Raw genomic sequence first — 18,704 nt, 5'->3', positions numbered from 1 at the left:
TTCTTTCTTGAGAGATGATTTATGAACTTAATGTGCTTTGGGGGGTGGGGGGGCGGGGAATGAACTCTCCAACCTTGGGCTTATAAGCTTTGGCTGCCTTCTGGAGGAGGAAAGCGAGAACTGACATCTCACACCCTGAACTGGATTCAAAATTGCATCGCAGCTGCTTTCTCACTGAGCAGTGTGAGAAATGTAAAGTGAAGGAAACACATTTTTCTGCAGTGCAGGAATGGAGGTCCTGTCCAGCCCCAGAACGCATTATCCATTTGCAGATGAAATTGCTGCAGAAAAGAAATGAAAAACTTGCAGGTGTTGACATATTCATTAGGAGTCTTTTTCTGTTTCAGATCAGATGAGTTTGATAGGTTGAATGTATTTTTTTCTTCGGTTCCTCTCTGTAAATTTTATGATTTGCAGAGGAGGAAATATTGGATCTCTGTGGTAAAAAAATAAGTCCGATAATGTGGTCCTAGGGCCCCTCATGGGAATGTTAGGGAGCAGTTTGAGAGTCTTCCTAAGTCTGCTCTGGTACGTTCCTTCCACCCCCAGGATGGTCAGTTTCCCCCTCTGCTGCGCTTCTTCAGCACAAGTTCATACTTTCGCATTGACGTCCATGTGATGGCTGGTCTCCTCCATCCGACTGTGGCTCCTGGAAGCTCTGGTCATATTACCTGCCAAGAACACACGAGGTGCTGGGGACTGGCTCCCCAGGTGGAACTGCAAATCAATGGGACCTTGGTCCTGAAGGCCCTGTTGATAACGTCCTGACAGCGGCTCTCTTGCTTTTTTGCTTTTAAGAAAGAGAAGCGGTTTGGGACAGAAGGGAAGTAGCATCTATTGGGCCATAGAATATGCTAGATGTTTTCATTTAACACACACACACACACACAAGTCCCATTAAAATAGGCGGCCTTATTCCCATTCTACAAATAAGTAAACAGAGAGTTAGGTAACTTGCCAGATATTACATTTGGGAAGAGGAGGAGTCTATCAAGAAGGGCGTTTCAGTATGTCTTAGTAATGACTTCTGAATTTAACAGTCCCAATCCGTGGGGGTCTTTGTTTAGACCCAGAGCATCCTCAAATAGAAATCTTGCTTCATGATTATTACAAGCCCAGACTGCTGACCCTCTCTTCTTCTGGATTCCTTGTCTATGATTTACATGCTAACTGGGAGCCAACTTGTAATAAGTCTCTTCCAGAAGAGAAGTAGTTGAGATAAGCTTCTATCATCTGAATTAAAGGAAATCAACCCTGAATATTCACTGGAAGGACTGATGCTGAAGCTGAAGCTCCAATACTTTGGCCACCTGATGTGAAGAGCTGACTTATTGGAAAAGACCCTGATGCTGGAAAAGACTGAGGGCAGGAGAAGGGGACAACAGAGGATGGGATGATTAGATGGCATCACTGACTCAATGGGCATGAGTCTGAACAAACTCCAGGAGATAGTGAAGGACAGGAGAGCCTGGCCTGCTGCAGTCTATAGGGTCCCAAAGAGTCGGACACAACTTAGCGACTGAACAACAACAAATGTATTAATATATCAAGTGTGTATACAGTTTTTCGCTTCTCTCAAAATATAAACTCCTTGAGGGTAAAAGATACATCTTGTCATTCTCCTCTGCTCCATCAACTCATCAAAATCTACCTGGATTTCTTGCATGTAAGAGGTACATAGCATATATTTGTTCTTCTCAATGTATACTCAGTGAAGCTGATTCCATTTTAATTGCACTTCATAAGTAGCCTTACGGGATGGTATTGATGACCATCTGATCATCAATAACTGATAACTGATTTTACCCAAGTCAGGATTAATGGATGTTTGCTGTTTGGAGTTTCCCATCATGCCATGGGCTGAGCGATAGACAAGGGTAAGAGATAATGTCAAGCAGATATCATTGTGTTAAATTCTTAGTGATCCTCATGTAGTTTTAATATAAGAAAATTGCACTGTTAATGGAACATGGACATGCCACTATCATCTTGAGAATGTTTTATCTTAAGCAGGATCTTCATCACACATCTTGACTGTACATCTCGAAACTGTGACCTTACACTGTGGGTGCCCAGACCACTAAGCATGAGATGGTCTCTGCGTAAAGGCTGGTCTGAACGCACGGCAGGGGCAGGAATCCTTGGCACTGATGGCTGTGTATATTGTTTCTCTTTCTTGGAAACATTTCATCAAATATCCTACTTTCTGTTCAGAATTAAACATAGAAAACTAAAATACCCTTCCACGGGCCAAGTGCCCGGCCCAATCTAAAACCAAATGACACAAAGTTAATGAGGTCATGAGGTTTTTGATGTGTGTCTTGCTTGTGATAGGTTTATCTGGACACATTGAAGTATTGAAAACAAAACAGAATAAACTCTGATACAGACCAAACTGATGGGCCAGTTTCCAACAGACATCCCTGTCTCTTCCCTTCCTAGGTATCTTCTATAGAACTAAACCAGGGTAATGACGTGACAGAGCTCCCCTGGTGGCTCAGGGGTAAAGAATATGCCTGTCAAGCAGGAGATACGGGTTTGATCCCATGGTTGGGAAAATGCCCTGGAGAAGAAAATGGCAACCTACTCCAGTGTTCTTGCCTGGGAAATCCCATGCACAGGGGAGCCTGATGGGCTGCAGTCCACGGGCAAAAGAGACAAACACAGCTCAGCAAGTAAAAAGCAACAACAGCGATATGAGAAATGAATAAAACATTGACCGATGTCCTCCACAGAATCAAACATCTGAGTCAGTCTTCCATGAAAGCAGAAAGCAAAGCAGGAATGCACTTGCCGAGAACCCCAACAGAGAGCCCGTGCATGGGTCAGCCAGAGCACCAGGAGGGAAGGATTGGAGATACCAAAGGGCTCATCAATATTCCTATGACCTCCTCCCTTCTGTCAAACCCACTTCGAGTGCACAACCTAGGCGGTGAGCTCATCATCCAAGTAGAGAAACACTAAATTAGTCAAAGGGAAGAAGTTACAGACAGTGTAATATCAGAGCAGGGCCTTAGACTAGTGAGGTCAACTTTCTTTATTTGTTCTGACATCCCTGAAAAGATTTAATGCATCCCAACAGCGTTGTTTTCTTTCATAAAGACTTGAACAACCTCTGATATTAAAATTTTTCAGTTGTGTTTACAGCAATACACATTTTTTAATATCGTTCTTTATTGGCAGAAAGTTTGAGGGTAATAAAGACACAGTTTTAAATAATTCATCTGAGTTTTGGCATCTAATTTCAGGCCAGGCTCCACACTAGCAAAGGAAAGAAGGATGCTCAAACGAAAGTACTAGAAGTTATGTCCACGCTTCCTGAAGAACTGATGGGGAACTCTCCAGGTGGCACAAACACAGGCCTGAAAGTAGGGCCACTTACTTCTATTTCACTTAGAAAAGTGATTCTAAGTGATTTTGACATCCAGCAAATCTCAATAGGCTTTTCTTTTAAAAAATGTTTTTTAAAAAGATAATAGTACATTATCTTTTTCTAAGAAGACTCTCATATAATTTGGTATTTCAAAAAATGACTATACCTTTTCATAAATTGCAGTAGGCTACATATTTTGTATCTTGTTTAGCACACACACTATTGATGCTTTGTTTTAAAGGTTCCATGTCACTAGTTTTTTTAAAACACTGAGGTCAGGTTGCATGCACTTGTCTACACCTTTCATTTGTGCCCTAGCAACACTTTGTAGAAACTGTGCTGAGTCAGTTTTCCAAAGCAGGTGGATATATTTGAGGAAGGGTCCTCTATTGTCTGTGACCAGGCCACCTAACCCACAGTCAGTTTAATCACTAGTTAAATTAAGAGTGTTTAGAGTCTGGGCATGGGAATCAGGCAGATCTAGGTTTGGACCTCAACTCGACCCCTTGCTGACCTTTCCACGTCTCTGTTTCATCGTCTATAAAATGGGAATAATGGTACTTATCTCACAGGAATGTGATTTACATCAAGTGCAGCCTGTAAAACACGAAGACAGACACTGGTACACTCAAGAAATGTTAATTGTCTTTACAACTACGACTAACAGTATCAGTGTTATTACTATTGCCATAATAGGCTTTTCCTGTGATGGGTTGAGGAGGAATTCCTGGCATCTTTATTAATATTCATGAGAAAAGCTACTTAAACCAAATCATCTTTATAAGCAGATCCAGCAATTTCTTAAAGATTTTTTTTTTTTTGATGTGGACCTTTTTTATTAAGTCCTTATTGAATTTGTTACAATATTACCTCTGTTTTATGTTTTGGCTTTTTTGGCTGCGAGGCATGTGGGATCTTAGTGCCCCAAGCAGGGATTGAACCTGAGCTCCCTGCATTAGAAGATGAGGTCTTAACCGCTGGACCACCGCAGAAGTCCCGCAGCGGTTTCTAAAGAGCTTGCTCTATCAGCCTCTCTTCCTGGGGCTCCCACATGCACGTTTCACCCCCAGCTGCAGGTGGCGTCCTCGGAGCCACGTGGGAGGCTGTCTTATCACCTCCTGGGTTGTTCTCTGCACCTTCCTGTCTTTAAACACAACACTGGTCCAAAGAGTTTATCACACAAATGTGCTACTCACCATCTCCCACCACGACCCTAATTGACTTCAAACACTAACTCCCCCAAATGATTTACTTTTATTTAAAACTCTTAAAAATTTTTCAAAAGTTTATAAGGCAAGCTGACAGGGGTGAGCTTGGGACTCTTGATGGCTCTCGAAAGCCACAAAGAGGCAATGGGGTGAGTGGTGACCAGCCCCTGTGGCAGGGAGGGTTGGGGGCTCTGGTTATATGGGTTCTAGATAGGAGTCTGTCTGTCGTGAGCACTGGGATCTAACTGGTCACCTGGATGTCCTCTGTCTCTGTCTTCTCATCCTTTTAGTGGGCTAATAGTACCAGAGGCTCCCAACTCATAAGGCTGAGCATCCCAAACAAAGAGACATATGGATATATTGAACATCACATAACATGATGACTCAGGCCCTTCTAGTACAGAGAGAATTTCTCCTGGCTTGAGGAAGTTACCTGAAACATCTTACAACTGAACAGTTCTTCACATCCAAAAAGTGGTGCCCCCATTAATGTTTCATGTTAATGAACATATATGGCTCTCCTATAAGTCCATAACTGAATTACTTCTCATTTTTCTGCCATTAAAATTTCTCCAACAATTTTCATGGAAGTCTATTTTATATCATTTTGACCCACAAAAAGCCAAACCCAGTTAGTATATACAACTTGATGAGTCTGGAGTTAAGTACACGCCCATGAAACCATCATCACAATCTATGAATTTCTTTTGTTACAATAGTTAATAGAACCCCAACAAATACACGAGTGAGCACTTTGAAGCAGAGTACTGACATGACAGAAACCTAAAATTTGTAGCATATCCTGTGGTGTGGATATTAGGGGCTAGAAAGATGGACAATAAGGATATGCAAGAAAATCCTTATGAAGCTGTCATCTCACTCAGCCTGGAAGACAGACTTAGCCTGTGGATTTCGGGAAAGTGCTTGGAAAGAGCCAGAATGGTCACAGTTATGGGTTGCTTCTTGCTGCCCATGTCAAGAAAGAGATGAGTTCAGAAAAAACTGACCAGTGTCCAAGCATCAATGCAAGGGACAGAGAAAAGGCCAAAAATGTACAGCCTCACACTGGAGAATAAGAAATAAAACTGCAAAACGCTTTGACCAATGAAGGCACAGTTAGATTTTCCAGCTCGGCAAACTAACTCAGCCCCACGGTGCAGGGGCCGGGGGGGTCATTTAAAAGTCTTTATCCCCAACATAAGCCTTTTGTTTCCATGGCCACGGCCTTCAGAGAGAGGCATGGTTCTGGGGAAATGAGTAATTATGTTGGTCCAAGAGCCATGCCTAGGAAAGAATGTAGGGTTATCTACTGGTATGAGAAACTGACCAGAAGTGGATAGGTCAGAAGCCAACTCAGGTTTTGAAGGAATTGTATAGGCAAAGAAACCACTGGTCTGGTCTGCAGAGGCATGTGAGTATAAAACAACCCTCCGAGCAACTGACATCTGCAGGAAATGGTCCCTGGAAGCCGCACAGCTTCAAGGAATGATAATCATTGTTGTTCATGGCCAAGGGTGGCCACGGGGGGTCCTCAGAGCATCTGCGTGCGTGCCAAGTCCCTTCAGTGGTGTCTGACTCTTTGCAACTCTATGGACTGTAGCCCATTAGGCAACTCTGTCCATGGGATTCTCCAGGCAGGAATACTGGAGTGGGTTGCCATGCCTTCTCCAGGGGATCTTTCTGACCCAGGGATTGAACCCGTGTCTCTTACATTTCCTGCCCTGGCAGGCGGGTTCTTTACCACTAGCACTACCTAGGAAGCCCTGTACTTGTGCTTAATCTCTTAGTCATGTCTGACCCTTTTCGACCCCATGGATTGTAGCCTGCCTTGCTCCTCTGTCCATGGAGATTCTCCAGGCAAGGATAGTGGAGAGGGCTGCCATTTCCTTCTCCAGGGGATCTTCTCAACCCAGGGATTGAACCTGGGTCTCCTGCACTGTGGGTAGATTCTTTACCATGTGACCTACCAGGGAAGCCCTCAGTTCAGTTCAGTCGCTCAGTCTTGTCCGACTCTTTGCGACCCCATGAATCGCAGCACGCCAGGCCTCCCTGTCCATCACCAACTCCCGGAGTTCACTCAGACTCACGTCCATCGAGTCAGTGATGCCATCCAGCCATCTCATCCTCTGTCGTCCCCTTCTCCTCCTGCCCCCAATCCCTCCCAGCATCAGAGGCTTTTCCAATGAGTCAACTCTTCACATGAGGTGGCCAAAGTACTGGAGTTTCAGCTTTAGCATCATTCCTTCCAAAGAAATCCCAGGGCTGATCTCCTTCAGAATGGACTGATTGGATCTCCTTGCAGTCCAAAGGACTCTCAAGAGTCTTCTCCAACACCACAGTTCAAAAGCATCAATTCTTCGGCGCTCAGCTTTCTTCACAGTCCAACTCTCACATCCATACAGGACCACAGGAAAAACCATAGCCTTGACTAGACGGAACTTTGTTGGCATAGTAATGTCTCTGCTTTTCAACATGCTATCTAGGTTGGTCATAACTTTTCTTCCAAGGAGTAAGCGTCTTTTAATTTCATGGCTGCAGTTACCATCTGCAGTGATTTTGGAGCCCCCAAAATAAAGTCTGACACTGTGTCCACTGTTTCCCCATCTATTTGCCATGAAGTGATGGGACCAGATGCCATGATCTTCGTTTTCTGAATGTTGAGCTTTAAGCCAACTTTTTCACTTTCCACTTTCAATTTCATCAAGAGGCTTTTTAGTTTCTCTTCACTTTCTGCCATAAGGGTGGTGTCATCTGCATATCTGAGGTTATTGATATTTCTCCCAGTAATCTTGATTCCAGCTTGTGCTTCTTCCAGCCCAGCATTTCTCCTGATGTACTCTGCATATAAGTTAAATAAGCAGGGTGACAATATACAGCCTTGACGTACTCCTTTTCCTATCTGGAACCAGTCTGTTGTTCCATGTCCATTTCTAACTGTTGCCTCCTGACCTGCATATAGGTTTCGCAAGAGGCAGGTTAGGTGGTCTGGTATTCCCATCTCTTTCAGAATTTTCCACAGTTTATTGTGATCCACACAGTCAAAGGCTTTGGCATAGTCAATAAAGCAGAAATAGATGTTTTTCTGGAACTCTCTTGCTTTTTCCATGATCCAGTGGATGTTGGCAATTTGATCTCTGGTTCCTCTGCCTTTTCTAAAACCAGCTTGAACATCTGGAAATTCACAGCCCTAGTAAAGCCTGTCTAGCATGGTTATAGACCACAGGACTCTCCTCTTTAAAAAATATATCTGACATAAGGTAGAGTTTCATTGGGTTAAGCCACTGACATTTTCGTGTTGTTACAGCAACTGGTGTTATCCTGGTATCTGTCTTTTTCTTGATCCCTGGAGTTTAGAACCCACTGTGTGCTGCTATTGTTGGTAAATTCTGACCATTTTTTAGGATTCATATTCAATATACAACTCAATTAGCAATTGACACAATAGTTTTTATATAATTTTGTTGAAGTTATGATTAATAGCGGGTAAGAAATTGATCATACTGAAGAAATGGAATTCAGTGACTTGGAGGAATATTTGTTTTGAAGACCCCTGAAGAAAACAACTGAAGTCATGTTGCTCATGGTATAACAGTCTGGGGGCCTGGTCATCATTTGTTTCTGAGGATTTATAGTTATTTTTTTAAAAGAAAGTCCTTATTATACTTGTAGCAAATCTGTTAGCTTCTTCTTGGAAAAGACAGGAGGGCCCTCCAGTTAGATGGAAGCCAAAATGATACAACTTTACCATCTGTTCATTTGATTTTCAGAGAAAATGGGCTCTAAATATCTATGCCAGAGACCACAGCCGTGAACCCTCCATTGTATAACCTCTAAAAACCCTCACATATGTGATAGTCACTCAAAGATGTGGTTAATTCATTTTTCTTTTTTTGAGCTGATTTTACCCTTGGATTAGGCCAGGATATCAGAAAACCATGTCATCTGGGCCCTTCTCCTTTTCACCTCCCATCACCCTGTTCTACCTTACTGACTGCAGACTTGTTTGGGCTGAAATCCATTTTTAAGTGATGCTTGACTTTCCCAAGGAAATGCTACATCAAGCAGGTTTGTGAAAAACACATTTGTTGCAGAAACACTGCTGAAGGGCCCTGTGCAACACGTCTCTTGGGACCCATTATATAACAGAGGGGACGAAGGGCCTTCAGCTATCACTGTTTTGTTAAAAATCTGAAGAAATGTAGCAAAATGCCAACATTTTCAATGTCTGGATGGTGGGTCTGTAGGTGTATGTTTTATTATTCTCTGTGCTTTTGCGTAGTTTTGAAGTATTTAGTAATGAGAACAACATCACTCAATTTTTAATTGGCCAGAGATATCCACTTCCAAAATGTTACAGCCACCCTCCTAGACATTTCTCTATTAAGTGATTCGGTTAAGAGCACGTGGAAGCCTTAAGGTGTGCTAGGCTTATGTTCATCTAGGCTTTTGCCACTCACTGCTTCCTGACTTTGGGTGATCTACAGCACACTCGGAGTGGCAGTTTCCCCATCTGTAAAATGGGTACATTCCTCATAGTCCTCTTGTGAAGACTTAGTGAGCGAATGTGTGTCAAGAGCTAGCACAATGCCTGGACCACTGTCAACACCAAGAAACGTGAGCTACCATCACACACGTGATGTTGCCAAGTGAACCGTGCTATGGGTAGCTTGCTGTGCCAGTAAATACAATCCATGGTAGACAAGAAAAGAAAAGGATGATAGAGTAAGAAAAATTTCAAGTCTCTACGAGAACTGGTACATCTTGTTCTTCTGGGCTATGGACTTCTGGCCACTGGAAGTCCAAACTTACACACGTGGATAAGACCTGACCTGGGTGGCTGTATTCTGCTCCCTCCTTGTCTTGGGGCCCTGCTTTTTGCGACTTACTTTAATCCTCAATTTCATTTAGTTCTTTTTGTGCTTAGTGGCTCCGTCATGTCTGCCTCTTTTTGACCCTTGGACTGTAGCCCACCAGGCTTCTCCGTCTAGGGCTCATTTTCTCCTCCCTGGGGATCTCCCCGACCTAGTAATCGAACCCACATCTCCTGCGTCTCCGGCACTGCAGGCAGATTCTTTACCTGTAAGTACTCCCTATAAAGTGCTGCACTCAATATGCCAGCAAATTTAGAAAACTCCACAGTGGCCACAGGACTGGAAAGGTCAGTTTTCATTCCAACCCCAAAGAAAGGCGATGCCAAAGAATGCTCAAACTACCACACAATTGCACTCATCTCACACGCTAGTAAAGTAATGCTCAAAATTCTCCAAACTTCAACAGTATGTGAACCAAGAACTTCCACATGTTCAAGCGGGATTTAGAAAAGGCAGAGGAACAAGAGATCAAATTGCCAACATCCTTGGATCACAGAAAAAGCAAGAGAGTTCCAGAAAAACATCTACTTCTGCTTTATTGACTATGCCAAAGCCTTTGACTGTGTGGATCACAATAAACTGTGGAAAATTCTGAAAGAGATGGGAATACCAGACCAGCTGACCTGCCTCTTGAGAAATCTGTATACAGGTCAGGAAGCAACGGTTAGAACTGGACATGGAACAACAGACTGGTTCCAAATTGGGAAAGGAGTAGTCAAAGCCGTATATTATCACCCGGCTTATTTAACTTATATGCAGAGTACATCATGAGAAATGCTGGACTGGAAGAAACACAAGCTGGAATCAAGATTGTCAGGAGAAATATCAATAATCTCGACATCACCCTTATGGCAGAAAGCGAAGAGGAACTGAAGAGCCTCTTGATGAAAGTGAAAGAGGAGAGTGAAAAAGCTGGCTTGAATCTGAACATTCAGAAAACGAAGATCATGGCATCCGGTTCCATCACTTCATGGCAAATAGATGGGGAAACAGTGGAAACAGTGAGACGCTTTATTTTCTTGGGCTCCAGAATCACTGCAGATGGTGACTGCAGCCATGAAATAAAACACGCTTACTCCTTGGAAGGAAAGCTATGACAGACTGAGACAGCATCTTAAAAAGCAGAGACATTACTTTGCCGACAAAGGTCCATCTAGTCAAAGAATATGGTTTTTCTAGTCATCATGTATGGATGTGAGAGTTGGACCATAAAGAAGGCTGAGCTCTAAAGAATTGATGCTTCTGAACTGTGGTGTTGGAGAAGACTCTTGAGAGTCCCTTAGACTGCAAGAAGATCAAACCAGTCAATCCTAAAGGAGATCAGTCCTAAATATTCATTGGAAGGACTGATGCTGAAGCTGAAACTCCAATAATTTGACCACCTAATGTGAAGAAATTGACTCATTGGAAAAAACCCTGATGCTGGGAAAGATTGAAGGCAGGGGAGAAGGGGAGAACAGAGGATGAGACGGTTGGATGGCATCACTGACTTGATGGACATGAATTTGAACAAGCTCTGGAGTTGGTGATGGACAGGGAAGCCTGGCGTGCTACAGTCCATGGGGTCGTAAAGAGTTGGACACAACTGAATGACTGAACTGAACTCCTTATAAATCACCTTAGATATCCTGTGCAATGTGGTTGGGATGAAAGGAAGGAATGAAGAAGGAAGGGAGAAGCCAGAGATGGCAGGCAGGAAGGACAGTAAGAAGAAAGGATTTGCGGCACAAGACTTTGAAGTCATTCCTCGTAATGTTCAGTTCTTAGATGCATGTTAATTGGCACGTATTTTCATCAGATACAATATTTTGTTCAGGTGCTCTCTGCCTGCTCAGGGTTTGTTTTACATCTGACTGGCATTAAGCCTTTAGCTATTATCACTGGTGCGACTGTGAGTTTTTGTAAACGATGCCACTTGAGGGTTGTCACGGGCTCTGGTTCACGTTGCTGTCTGATAACTCTGAGAGTCAGTTCTTCATTATCTATGTGGAGATTGGGCACTTTGTTTCTTGGCAGCAAATGTTTCATCCAAGGTCAATTTCCCTCAAGTGCTCAGCACCATTTCAGACAGTGTGTGCTCAGGGAATGCAAATTAATTTAATGTTATCTTTAGCCAAACCCAGCTAGGAAAGCCAACCTGCTTTTAAAAACACTATAAATGTTGATAAACATCATCTAAATTATATGATGTTTGTATATGTAGAAACATATAAAATTTCACCTTAATTCCAAAGGTGTCATTCCAAAGCACTTTAAATTCATCTTAGGCTTATTTTTGTTCTTTGATTAGAAGTACATTTTAATTCAAAATTATTTATGTATATTTGTCATTATATTTTATTATAACTGGGGGTTATCAGAATAGGTGGAGGATACATGTTTTTTTTTTTTAAAGTCACTCAGTCATGTCTGACTCTTTGCAAGCCCATGGACTATACAGTCTATGGAATTCTCCAGGCCAAAATACTGGAATGGGTAGCCTTTCCCTTCTCCAAGGGATCTTCCCAAGCCAGGGATTGAACCCAGCTTTCCCGCATTGCAGGTAGATTCTGTAGCAGCTGAGCCACAAGGGAAGCCCAAGTATACGGGAGTGGGTAGCCTATCCCTTCTCCAGAGGATCTTCCCAACCCAGGGACCAAACTGGATATGTGTTTTACATTTTTGCTCAATTATAAAAATGAAGCACACATTTGTAATAAGAAATGAGGAAATATAGAAAAATCTAGAGGAAATGAAACCATTTATAATCCTTTACACAGAAAGGGTCAAGATTAACATTTCATTATATTGTTCTCCATGCTTTCTTGAGGTTGATTGTTCCCAGGAAAAAAAAATTAGTGTGTTTTTCTGGAGTTCTAAAGGTACACCTGGAGTTATGTCCACACTCAACAGGCTCGCTTGCCTGAAAGAAAGCAGGCTGTGGACCCAGGGAGCCCACCAGATCTACTGGTCGGAAAGGAGGTGCCGTGTGCTTTCTTCCTCCACTGCGTCTCCCTCTGCTTTCCATCCGGGCTGAGAAAGACCCTCTAGACCACGAAGTCTGTCCAGGCTGGATTCAAATGGGTGACGGCATCTGGCTTTCTAAACACGTCCAGAAATCTCAGGATAGTTGCAGTCCACTGTGTGACAGAATTGGGGCGGGCAGGCCTTTCCAACCCCCTGGGCACAATTTCTGTGGCTGAATTTGCTCCATGTCTTTTTTCTTTTTTAACCAAAGGTTTATTTTTGTCGGCTGTGCTGGGTCTTCATCGCTGTGCGGGCGTTTCCTCTAGCTGTAGTGACCAAGGGCTCCTCTCTGGTTGCAGTGCGCGGGCTTCTCCTTGCAGTCAATTCTCTTGCTGCAGATCACGGGCTCCAGGGTGCGTGGGTGTCCGTCGCTGCGGTTCCCCGGCTCTAGAGCACAAGGGGAATAGTTGTGGCTCACGGGTTTAGTTGCTTCGAGGCACGTGGGATCTTCCTGGGTCAGGGGTTGAACCCGTGTCTCCTGCATTGGCAGGTGGATTCTTTACCACTGAGACACCAGGGAAGCCCTGTTCCATGTCCTTTAGAAGGCTTCCTGCTTCTGTCTTCTTTACTACAAAGTGTTACGCGGCCAGTGTTTTTCATCCTCATCCATGTCTTCCTTTTCCTGGAGCTCTAGTCCTATTCCTTGGAGGACTCTCCCCCAGATTCCCTACTCTGATCACGAGGTCTGATTGCAGTCCATCAGTCACTGCTCCCTGCTCCCCACGATAGCGTGAGTGTGGGACTCCAGCCCGGCCAACCAGAGACTTCCCCTGGGTTTTAAAATGAGAACCGACACACTAGGACCTTCCTTCTGACAGCAAAACTGGGAAGACACGGGCCCAAGACTTCAGTGTCTGGGTCCCATGACGTCTGGAAGATGGAGCCTTCCAGAGAAGAGTTAATCCAGTTGTCAGAGGGAGGTGGGCAAGCAGAGATGATGTAGGGAGAGAGAGAGAGCTGAGAGAGGATAGTGCTCACTGGAGGCCTAGTCTTTGTTTGAATCCTCCAGGTCTTCTGGATTCTGTTTCAAAATTGTGATTTTCCTCTTATTTCCTGTCTTTTTATAACCTACCCTAGGAATTTCCCCTATAAATGAATTCTGAGTTGGTTTTCTGTCATTTGCAACCAGAAGAACCCAGAGCAATAGAAGCAGACCCCACCTTCCCTGGCTTTCCTCGGTGCCCTGGACTCTGCAGGCCTCCGGCTCCTGCGTTGTCTGGGCTTCTCGGCCTCTCCCTGCCTCAAAAGCTCCAAGTCCTTAAAATAGTCCATCCCTCTCCCCTTCTTCAGGGCCATCTCTGATTCACTGCAGCAGATAGCAACTCTGATTTAGCTGATTCTGTTCTTCAAGAGTTTCTGGTTGGTTCCAAAGATTTCCCAGTTGGTACAACTTGCCAGAAGGGAGGCCTTCTTGACCTACTTTGCTTCAGACTCTCATCTGGGGAATTGTACCAGAAATGGAATTATTTAGCTTATCACCTGGACTCTCCTCTCCCACTCACCACCCTCATCTTTGCTGAAGTTCCTCAGTCCACAGGGCTCAGCCCCAACACACAAGGCATTTTCTTGCAAAATTCCACAGGGGAATCAGCTGTCTTCCATGACACTGTCCTTCAAGCTGACTGCTGAGCTTTTTAAGTTTTTAATAGTATTTTGCAATGGTGAGATGGCAAGAGAATCACTTTCTCTGAGAGGGGTGACAGATGGAATAGTTTAAAATAAGTGAATGAGTCTAATCAAAATCTAGTAAACACAATGTCGGTAGAATGGTATAAAACCATTGGTAACCTATAATAGTATAAACCATACTAATCCTGAACTTGCTGTCTCTTCTGAATCAGACTTGAGTTTGTGGTGAAGGATGGGGGCGGTTTACTCTGTAAGTAATCTGTAGCACCTCTCGTGTGCCAAGCACTGCGCTGGGCTCAGCGACTGTCCGTCACTACGAGAGAACCTTATTTACACTCCATCTGATTGACTGCACAATAAGCTGCTTCTGCACATTGTCATTTTCCTAGGAAAGGCCTCTCCTGAAAACGCTCTCTAGCATTTCCTGCTAAAGGCCAAGTATAAACTCCATATCGAGTTATGAATTTGACATCCACCAGGGCTCTAAAAGAGATGGGGCCTGTGCTGATTCTTTGCAACCTGAACTTCCCATGGCAACCAGCCGAATCCGAATGAGGTCAGAGAGGCTGCTGAGCCCCTGCCAAAAGGCACTCCGCTTGGCTGACAAAACGGCGTCCCCCTGCCGTTCTTCTTCCTGACACGTATCTATTTTGAGCTCCTTCTAGAGAACACAGCGACAGTTCCAGCCTTGATCTTTGGCTCAGTTCCCGGGGAGACCTCCCCCTGTCATGTTTTATTCATGGTGTCTCCCAGGCTGGCCTCTTCATTGTAAAAATCAGTGGTGGTGGCGGGGGAGGGACAACCAATAAACCTGAAATAAAATTTGAGTGTCATAATAAAACTATCCCTTTGTGTACAAAAAGCCCACAAACAGAGTCTGAGATGCTGGAAAAGGTATGTGTATGGAAGATGTTTAAGGCAAAGCATCTATAGAAGGAAAAAAAAAAAAACAGTTATTCACACTGCACTAGAGTCATGAAGGAAGTAGGTCAAAAAAACCAAAATAACCTTTGCTGGGAAACGTGATAAGCCTCAGACATCTGAGACCATGGAGGGTAAAGACGCTGCAATGGATCAAAGCAGAAGGCTGATAGATGTGCAGGCCTATACACAGGAAAAGCTACGAAGAATATTTGGAGCAAACATTTATTCTACCTTCTCCCAAGAAACCTCTTCTCCATCAACACCGTCATTGTCTTTTCTGTACCAACTGCATCTTTCTACGTCACTGGTTAGCAATTTGTAGAAGAATGTATCAGACTCATCTCTTCCACCTGCCCCAACCACCCAAAACCAACCCCCCCGCAAAAAAAAACCAAAAACGACAACAACAGCCAAGTATGACAGAGGGAGAAATGGCAACCCACTCTGGCATTCTTGCCTGGAGAATCCCATGGACAGAGGAGCCTGGCAGGCTGCCGTCCTTGGGGTCACAGAGAGTTGGACACGACTCAGCAAGGGAGCACTCACTCAAGTGTGACAGCGGGCAGAGACTGCAACACAGTATCACAGATGACAGATGAGTGACATGTGCGTACCTTGAGAGTGATGGTCCTCTCGCGACGGGTGATGTTAACGCTGTGGGGCTGGCCGTTGGCCATGCTCCGGTGGTCCACATCAATGTTATAGGGCTCCCGGGTGCCACCCAGGTGGTACCGGATCTGGAGGCTTCCTGCACAGAGACAAGGAAAGAGACTCAGTCATTTCTCTGCTCTGGATTTCATATCAACGTCACGCCCCCAGCCCTGGGGTCTTGTTTCCATTAAACGCGGCTTCGATGTCTATCAACACGATTGCCATTCTGCATTCTGAGCCACTAGCTCAGAGGTGCACTAATCCATAAAGGTTCATGGCACCGGGCTCACGCATGTTGACAGTCTACCAATTATGGGCCATCCGTGACCAACGATCCAAGCATGGGTTGTGTCTGGGAAGGCAGGATGAGAACATATACACAATACAGGACTGTGGAGACAGGCCCCACAGAATACCCTGTAAAATAAAATATAAATGCAGGATGCCAGGATGGTCTCACGCCATCAGCAAAGTGTGACATTCACCATATAAAAGAATCATGAGCATAGAGTATTAAAAATAAACGTAATTTACAAAAGATAAATACATGGCACTTTGGGTGGCTTCACTGAGACCAAGAAAACAGAGCAAAGGATTTTATTCTAGGTTAGTGACCTCATCAGTCCAAACGCAAATCAATAAAAAGATGGGTCCACTGCCTCTCAGCTGTTGTGCACTTTGCCTCAACAAATTATTCTTTTTATCCTCTTTCTTGCTTCCCCCTGATGGCAAGCAATATTCAGAAAGACGAATATAATATTCTAGGTCCTGCTTTTAATTAATCTGTACAGCAAATGTAGCTTTTATTTCTTATTTATGATTATTGAAAGGCATCAACTTTTTATCTCATTTTTCCACTCAAATTGGAATCTTCGTGCTAATAGCTTTGGACATCTCAGAGCTTAAAAAATGGAGCCAGTAATTTAGCAAGAGTGCGGCTAACTGTAAATCACTTCAGAATTCTTCCTTGCCTCTTTCATTTTCCTTCCAGAGGAATAAAACTGATATTCTGATTTTAAGTTGTGAAACAGCACAGGGTAATTAAAACTTAGGAAGTTAACAGAAAAAATAAAAAGCAAAGTCACTGAGAACACCACGATCCAGAGATAGCTACTCTGAATATTTGGGCAGATCTCCTTTGAGGTAATTCCCACACCCTTATATGGATGTGAAAGTGAAAATTGAAAGTGAAGTCACTCAGTCGTGTCCGACTCTTTGCGACCCCATGGGCTGTAGCCTACCAGGCTCCTCCATCCATGGGGTTTTCCAGGCAAGAATACTGCAGTGGGGTGCCATTTCCTTCTCCAGGGGATCTTCCTGACCCAGGGATTGAACCCAGGTCTCCTGCATTGTAGGCAGACTCTTTACCATCTAAGCCATCAGGAAAGCCCCTTTATATGGATGTAAACCAATGCAATTGATTCTGAACACTGCCGTTCCTTAGCCTTACACGTATTCTTTAAAATATGGAACTATGTCCCTGGAATTGAAAGAAACATCCATCAGACCAATCGTGAATTACTTGCATTTCCTATTTTTTTTTTCGCTTTCTGAACAAATCTGAACAAGCCTTCACTATTTCTGAGTTCTCTCTTAGCACCTGACCCTCGATTGCTTTATAGCATTTCAACCAAGTACTGCAGACTTCTATTTCCTAAATGTGTCTACGTTCACCCACTCTGCCCTATCTCCACAGCCGCAGGGCCCCCACGGGCACCCAGAGCGCCTGGTGTGGTTCCCTCGGGAGCCCATCCCTCCACACAGAGCTCCCGCCCTGACCCTGGGCCACTGTGCCGGGCACTCCCCATCTGTGACCTGATGGCCGTCACCTGGACTTCACCTGCATCCGCTTCTGCCTGGATCACGTGACCCATGGCAGTCTCTCCTTCACACGTGGCCACTCTTCACCCTACTTCACTCAGGTGAGTCCCCTCTTTCTCTGCTCTCTTACTACTCTAACATTAACGGAGATGTCTCAGTGGAACCTCAGATAATAACATACGAGAAACCAAACTCTTGAACTTCCTCTCCTAAAACTAATTCAACCCATTTTCCCACATTTCAGTTAATGGACACTTTATCCTTCCTGCTATTTCCGCTAAAAACCCCAACTCCCCTCTTGCTCCTGTATTACATATACGATCTGTCAGCAAAGCTCCTTGGTTCTGTCTTCAAAACATGCCCTGAATCTTACCTTTTTCATCACCTCAGTTTCTATCCCTGGACCAAGCCATCCTTGTCTTTTGCCTGGATTACTGTACTTCATACTAACTAACTGTACTTCATACTAACTAACTGTACTTCATACTAACTAACCTGCTTGCCTCTGCCCTTCCACCACGTCTCCCCAGCCCAGTCTAGTCTCCTAGTCTCCATCCCTACTCTCCTCTGCTCACAGAAGGCAGAGCTGTCCTCTGCTCAGGAACCTTCCTTAGCTTCCTATCCCATAAAGAAGGCTGAGTGCAAAAGAACTGATGCTTTCCAATTGTGGTGCTGGAGAAGACTCTTGAGAATCCCTTGGACTTCAAGGAGATCAAACCAGTTCATCCTAAAGGAAATCAACCCTGAATATTCATTGGAAGGACTGATGCTGAAGCTGAAGCTCCAATACTTTGGCCACCTGATGAAAAGAGCCTACACATTGGAAAAGACCCTAAAGCTGGAAAGATTGAAGGCGGGAGGTGAAGAAGGGCAACAGAGGATGAGATGGTTGGATGGCATCACCAACTCAACAGACGTAAGTTTGAGCAAACTCGAGGAGATAGTGAAGGATGGGAGAACCTGGTGTATTACATACAGTCCAGGGGGTCCCAAAGAATTGGACATGGCTTAGTGACAGAACAACAACAACAACAATCCGACTCTGAGTCTTCATCCTGGCCAGCCAGGCCCTTTGTGATCGTCCCCATTGTCTCTGACTCAGCCTCTCATTATTCTCCTCCTTGCTCACTCCTCACCTGAACACGCAGGTTTCCCTGCTCTCTCCACAGATGCCAGCATGTTCCTGCCTCACAGCCTTTGCACCTGCTGGTTCTTTTGTCC

At 44.3% G+C, this 18,704-nt stretch overlaps 1 protein-coding gene across 1 annotated transcript in view; it reads right to left on the bottom strand.

The window, feature by feature from the left end:
• The window catches only part of CNTNAP2 (contactin associated protein 2), a 1,413,967-nt gene that overhangs the window by 162,178 nt on the left and 1,233,085 nt on the right, over positions 1-18,704 (bottom strand). The window contains exon 18 of the mRNA XM_040259921.1: positions 15,626-15,759. Within this exon, the coding sequence (XP_040115855.1) occupies positions 15,626-15,759 (134 nt within the window). The remainder of the gene's footprint in view (positions 1-15,625; positions 15,760-18,704) is intronic.

This window comes from Oryx dammah, unplaced genomic scaffold (assembly GCF_014754425.2).
Source record: "Oryx dammah isolate SB20612 unplaced genomic scaffold, SCBI_Odam_1.1 HiC_scaffold_18, whole genome shotgun sequence".
Lineage (NCBI taxonomy): Eukaryota > Metazoa > Chordata > Mammalia > Artiodactyla > Bovidae > Oryx > Oryx dammah.
This window is presented reverse-complemented; position numbering and strand designations above follow the sequence as displayed.